General features: G+C 41.1%; 1 protein-coding gene across 1 annotated transcript in view; it reads left to right on the forward strand.

The window, feature by feature from the left end:
* The window catches only part of ESYT2 (extended synaptotagmin 2), a 106,720-nt gene that overhangs the window by 46,927 nt on the left and 52,642 nt on the right, over positions 1-7,151 (forward strand). The window contains exons 4-5 of the mRNA XM_037735937.1: positions 43-115; positions 342-431. Of these exons, the coding sequence (XP_037591865.1) occupies positions 43-115; positions 342-431 (163 nt within the window). The remainder of the gene's footprint in view (positions 1-42; positions 116-341; positions 432-7,151) is intronic.

Consider the following 7,151-nt stretch of genomic DNA (forward strand, 5'->3'; position numbering starts at 1 on the left):
ATTTCACTCACATTATGTAATGCAGAATTTTTTCTTTGTTAGTTTTGTAGGAAATTGTGAGATTGATTTGGAGATCAAACGCTATTTTTGTAGAGCTGGTGTGAAAAGCATTCAGGTAAGTTTTAAAAAAAGTTGGTAGTTTAAGTTCTTTAAGCTATATTTAAAAAGAAAAGAAGTTTTTTTAGTTTGGAATTTTTCTGAAGTTCAGTTTTTAACTGTAGGTCATACTTGAGAGAAATAAGCCACATGCTCAGAAGTTACTAAGATGCACATGCAAACTCCTTGAGTTGAGTGGCCCTGCAGAATTGTTTTCTATGACCTGTTTTGGTTTCCTGTTTTAGATTCACGGTACCATGCGGGTGATTCTGGAACCGTTGATTGGAGATATGCCTTTAGTGGGAGCTTTGTCTATCTTCTTCCTTAGGAAACCGGTAAGTCCATGTTTATTTCATTTTTTTCCCCATTCGGGACAGAAATACATACCCATGGAAGAATATATAAGCGGAGAAACAAAATTTTATCAACTCATTGTCCCTTTCTGTTTCATGAATCTTGTGGAGTTTCGGTATCTGTGCCTTAACTGAAAGCTTACCTCTTGATAAGCAGCTCTCTTTTCTGATTATAAAAATGTTACAAAAATTTGAAAACAGACTTCTTCAGAAGTGTAGGTCTTAGCTCACATTTTATTTAGCACCTCACTTAATATGATTTATAGATATTTTCTCATTTAATCCTAACTGTACTAATATTAATGTTGTTTCCTTTTATTGTTCAGAAACTGAGATTTTTTTCCCTTATTTTTCCAAATCAAACAACTAGCAAGAGCCTGTGTACAGATCCAGTTTAGTCTGTTACAGAGCTCATGAACACTGTTGAGAAGACTCACCTGTAAACCTCCCTCTTTCCCCTCCAGAGATAAGTGCTGCCATCGTTTGGATGCACCTCCTTCCTCATTTGGGGTGTGTTTAATGAACTATACATACAGTTTTATATACAGGTTGAATATTTCTTATCAGAGATGCTTGGGACCATATGTGTTTCAGTTTTTATACTATTTGCATTAGACTCCAGTGAGTATTTCCTTTGAGCATGATGCTAGTACTCAAAAGTTTCTGATACTGAAGCATTTTGGATTTTTAGATTAGGGATGCTGAACCTGTACTCTGTGTGTGTGTGTGTGTGTGTGTGTGTTTTAAGTAGTTAATACTTACTGTTTCCTATTTCCCACAAAACCAAGACAACAGAACTGTTACTCCTGCTAGACTCCTTCCTCCTTACCTGGGCTCCTGCAGCCTCTGGCTGGTGCCTCCCTTTGCTGCTTTCCGTGTTCATTGTCGTCCGGGCAATCTCCTCCAGGTGCACACTGCCATGTGGTTGTCTCTCCCGGGCAGATGAGATTGTGGTGATTTAGACGGGCTCTCCCTTTCCAGCCTGAGTTCCCCCTGCTGCCCCAGTGAGCATCCCAATCTTCACAAATTATACCCTAGAAAAAGCATCCACCCGCACCTCACTCCTGCCTCCCCGTGTCTTTTCCTTTGTTGCAGAGGCTTTCTTTGACCCTGTTGTTTCACCTACTTTCAGCAGCTTCTGCACAGTTATTGTTAGCTCTTTGAAAGCAAGGACCATAACTGTCTCCTTAGAGTTTGGTAAATGAATGATGGATGAATTGATCTGTTTCTGAAATATCTCTTCAAGATGTGCCATTGATGAGTCCTTTGTGGAGATACCTTCAACATCATATATAATTTAAAGGAGGAATATTAACTCATACAATTTGATTCAAGTAACTTATTAAAAAATGTTATTTGGCTTTTAAAATATGGGTTTATCTACACCTGTCATAAACTAAGTTTACTACAGGTTGTACTTTTTCTGTATAAAAACAAAATAATTAAGTGCCATCACTTTCTGTTATGAATAAAATCACTGTTCTGATTTTCTTATTACTGAAATAATGGGCTTATTTTGAATCGAATTTAAGTACACAAAACATGGGAACATCCAAAAACTTCTAGGTCATCTCTCTCAAATTTTACTGTTAAAATTTCAGGAAGTTAAGAGATTCATAAGATTTAAAATTCATGGTGTTTTTTTTTTTTTTTTTTCCACATGCCAGTCGTTAAAAGTCCAGTATGTTTAAGAAACCACCTTCATTATTGACCAAAAGATCCCCACTAATCTTAACAAATTGCTAAGTATTTTTAACTTACCCATTTTTAGCCAGGGACATTTTTAACAATTTAGCGAAAACATTCATTTCAGAATGTAACAAAATCCAAATCTTTAAATCTTCCTTAGCATTTAATAGTACTCTTACTTAGTTTGGAACTTCCATAGATGACTTTACTTTTAAAATAACCTATTAACTTCCAAATGAAATTTTGTGCTCAGAAAAGAAGGATGGGGCTGAAAAGTTCAGAATCACTCATTTCCTTATATGGCGAGTAAAGTAATCAAACATGCTTCAGTGAAAAGGAAATTTTTCAGTTTCTTTTACTGGAAAATATGAGAACAGAGTTCACTGTTGGCTGCCAAGTAATTCCTCCTCATCCTGGTGAAAGATATTTCTAGTAGGGTTTTTTATTTTGTGTGCTTCTTTTTACTATCTGGATGATTTAGAAACTTATGAAACCTTTACACATTTTTCTACTTGTTGGTTTGTTCAGCTGTTGCAATGTAGAACTTGTTGAAGAGGAAAAAAAAACCGTCAACATTGCTGAAGTGATGAACTTGGAGCAGAGGTGAAGAAGGCAGCACAGTGCCTTGGTTAGGTGACAGGAGTGTGTGTTGGGCAGCCTGGATTTCCACTCCCAGTTCTTTCTCTTACTGTATCTTTTGAACAACTTATTTTATTTCTCCAAGCCTCAGTTTTCCCATCTATAAAATGGGCATGACAGTATCAGACAATTAAATCTGAAAATTAAATGTCAATGAACGTAAACTACTTACTACAATACCTAACACATAGTACATCTTCAGATATTAAGAACTTAAATATTTTTCTACATGTAGGTTTAGCATTCTAGTAAAATCATGACACTAGAGGTGTTTGGTGTGTGTGTGTGTTTTTTTTGGAGACAGAGTCTCTTGTCTTCCAGGGTGGAGTGCAATGACATGATCTCGGCTCACTGTAACCTCTGCCTCCCAGGTTCGAGCAGTTTTCCTGCCCCAGCCTCCCAAGTAGCTGAGATTGCAGGGACCCACCACCATGCCAGGCTACTTTTTTCTATTTTTAGTAGAGATGGGGTTTTTCCATGTTGGCCAGGCTGGTCTCGAACTCATGAACTCAGGTGATCTACCCACCACAGCCTCCCAAAGTGCTGGGATTACAGGCGTAAGCCACCACACGTGGCCACTAGAGGTGAATCATAGGTAAGGAGAAAAGCTTGGATAAATGTTCTGATAAGAACTGGAGCAATTGGCATTTGCCATTGGCTGCGCATAGGGAATCACTCTCACTGGGTAGCTGTTGAGCAGCATACAGTTTTAAGGTTGTTTCAAAGACCTTAGTCTTGTTTAGATTATCCCTTGACTAGAGGGGATACAGGAGGTCTTTCCCAAAACATCCCTTAGAAATGGTCCTAAGCAGCTGGGCGTGGTGGCTCACACCTGTAATCTTAGCACTTTGGTAGGCCAAGGTGAGCAGATCACGAGGTTGGGAGTTCCAGACCAGCCAGGCCAACATAGTGAAACCCCATTTCTACTAAAAATACAAAAAATTAGCCAGGTGTGGTGGTGGGTGCCTGTAATCCCAGCTACTCAGGAGGCAGAGGTTGCAGTGAGCCAAGATCCATTGCACTCTAGCCCTGGCGACAGTGCAGGACTCAGTCTTAAAAAAAAAAAAAAATGATTCTAGGCTTCCTCCAAACATGTTCATCCAGCCACAGTCAGGGTCTTCCAGTTGAATGTGGAGGTGCTGGCATCTTTTGAACCACAGATTCCATTTCTTCCTCTGTAAAAATGGAAGCAGTGTCTTCTGTTATGAGAAGAAGTTGAATCCTATTAGCCAAGGACTCCAGAAATTGATGTGGCTTAAGCAAATGGGGGTAAAAAGGAGAGGAATTTATTTAAAAAATAAATAGCGTATATTGATGTCTCATGAAACGTATACAGGGGACTACAGTTGAGTCTCAGGAACAGAATGGAACCAGAAATTTGAAAGCCTTCGAGACTGTCTCCACCTTTGCCTTCCCCTCTACTTCTGAGACTCATGCCATCTGGCTCTGCAGTCCACGTGTGGAAGAGCATGCCTGCCAGCATTCCAGAGAAAGCATTGAGTCTTCCTGCATCCTCAGCCTGTCCCCTCCCCTCCCCATTCCAGCTGGGTCAGATATTGACCCCTGGACCAGCTGGGGGTAGGAAGGTGGCAGTGATTGAACAGGGCTCCCAGAAGCCCATTCCTTACAGCCTTGCAAGTGAGGCAGAAGGAGGGATTTCAGGCTGGCTGGTGGCTCAGGACGTCAGCTCTCCCTTGTGGTCAAGAATGAAGCTCTCAGAAGTCCTGGGACTTAAAAACATAGGAAAAACATTCTTGAAGTTTACCAACAACTCAAATCTGCGAAATAAAAAACTGGAGAAAGGCGGGAACCCTGAGTTTGTATTTCCAACGGACTTCAGGTGATTCTCGTTCTGACTGTGGAGCTTCATGCACCCAGGATGCCAGGCCTGTGCTCAGCACGTGCTCAGGTGCTGAGCTGCGGTTACCGGAACTGTTACGTTACCACACCCGTCACAACGGAACATGGAGAGAAGAGGGGCACCTCTGTGGTCTTCCTGAAATGCATGGATACGTTTGTGTCCTTCCAGTTGACACCTGACATTGTTTTATGTTTGTTGACCCTAGTACACATTCTGCTTCTCAAAGAAGAGCCACAGCAGCTCAGAGGTGACTTCATGTCCTTTGGAAATGCGTGTTCCACTGGCTTTTCAGTTTCCTGAAATAGCTTCATCATCCAGAGGCAAAGGCTCCCAACATCCTGAGGCGTGTGTCGTGGGGAGGGAAGGGCACACTAATTTTAGTTGCTTTTCCAAAGGCGCCTTCTAAAGCCCAGCTTTGATCGGGCCCTGCTGGTGGCTTCTCCATGGTGCCCTGGTGTAGAGGGCTGTGGAGCGTCCCTGTGTCACACAGCCATTTTGTCCTTCCCACGCACTCGTTCTCTCTCACGCTTGTTCTCACACACACACTTGTTCTTTCCACACTTGTCTGCATACTCGTTCTCTCACACCTGTTCTCACACATGCTTGTTCTCACACACGCTCGTTCACACACACTTGTCTGCACACATTCACACCTCACACATGCTTGTTCTCACACTTGTTCTTTCACAGTTGTCTGCACACATTCTCAAACTTGTTATCACGCTTGTTCTTTCACACTTGTCTGCACGCTCACTTGTTTACACGCATCTTCCACATTTGCACACTCATTCTCACATGCTTGTCCACACTCATTCACACTTGTTCACACGCTTTTTCTCACACGTCCTCACACTTGTCTGCACACTCATTCTCACTTGTTCACACATGCTTGTTCTCACATTCACACAGTTGTTCTCATTTGTCTGCACACTCATTCACACTTGTTCTCACTCCTCATATGCTTGTTCTCACATGCTCATTCACACACGTCTGTTCTCAAACTTGTCCTCTCACACTTGTCCACATTCTTACACTTGTCCACACATTCTCTCACTTGTTCTCACATACATGCTTGTTCTCGCACTTGTCCACACTCACTTGTTCTCACAGTTCTTTCACACTTGTTCTCATTCTCACACTTGTTTCACACTTCTCACATGTTTTCATTCTCACCTCATGCAGACATTTTCACACTTGTGCTCATGTGCTTGCTCTTCCATACTTGTTCTCACACACTTGTTCTCATGCACTAGTTCACACCCATTCTCACACTTGTCCTCACACACTCCCACTTGTTCTTTCACACATTTAGTCATTCTCTCACACTTGTGTTTTTGTGCTCTTCTCCTTCATTCCACTTGTTCTCACACACACTTGTTCTTTCATACTTGTGTTTTCTTTATTCTCATTTCACATTCTCATTCCTTGTCATACATACATGTTCTTTCACAGTCATTCTCACTTTGTTCTCACACACTCTCACTTTCACACTAGTTCTCATTCTCACATTTTCTCACGTTTCACTTGCACCCGTTTCACACTCCTCACACTTTATCACACACTATTCTCACACGCTGTTTTCATACACTCACTTGTTTCACTCACATTCTCACACATTCTCATACTTTCACATTCACTTATTTCACGCTCACGTGTTTTCACACACTCCTCACACCTATCACACTTTGTTCTCACATGCATTCATACTTTTTGTCACATTCACACTTATTTCACACATAGTGGTTCTCACACTCCTCACACATATCACACTTTGTTCTCACATTCTCATACTTTCACATTCACACTTGTTACTTTACTCATACTTGTTCTCACACACTCCTCACAGTTACCACACTTTGTTCACACACACTCATTTTCTCTCACATTCACTTATTTCACACTTACACTTGTTCTCACACTCCTCATACCTGTCACACTTTGTTCTCACATTCTCATACTTTCATATCCATACTTAATTCTCACATTTGTTCTCACACACTCCTCTCACCTATCACACTTTGTTCTCACACATCCTATTTTCTCTCACATTCACACTTGTTATTTCACACACTTATTCTCACACACACCTATCACACTGTTCTCACATACATCCTCATACTTGCATTCACACTTATTTCACTCTCACTTGTTTTCACACACTCCTCCTATCACACTTGGTTCTCACACATTCTCATACTTTCACATTCACACTTATTTCACGGTCACACTTGTTCTCACACTCCACACCTATCACACTTTGTTCTCACACATTCTCATGCTGTCATTCACACTTATTTTACACTCAAACTTGTTCTCACATACTCCTCACACATCACACTTTGTTCTCACACACATTCTGTTTCTCACATTTACACCTGTTATTTCACACACTTGTTCTCACACACACCTTTCACACGGTTCACACACAGTCTCATACTTTGATTCACACTTGTTTCACTCACACACTCCTCACACCTATCACACTTTGTTCTCACACATTCTCATACCTTCAC

This window comes from Cebus imitator, unplaced genomic scaffold (genome assembly GCF_001604975.1).
Source record: "Cebus imitator isolate Cc_AM_T3 unplaced genomic scaffold, Cebus_imitator-1.0 Scaffold20, whole genome shotgun sequence".
NCBI lineage: Eukaryota > Metazoa > Chordata > Mammalia > Primates > Cebidae > Cebus > Cebus imitator.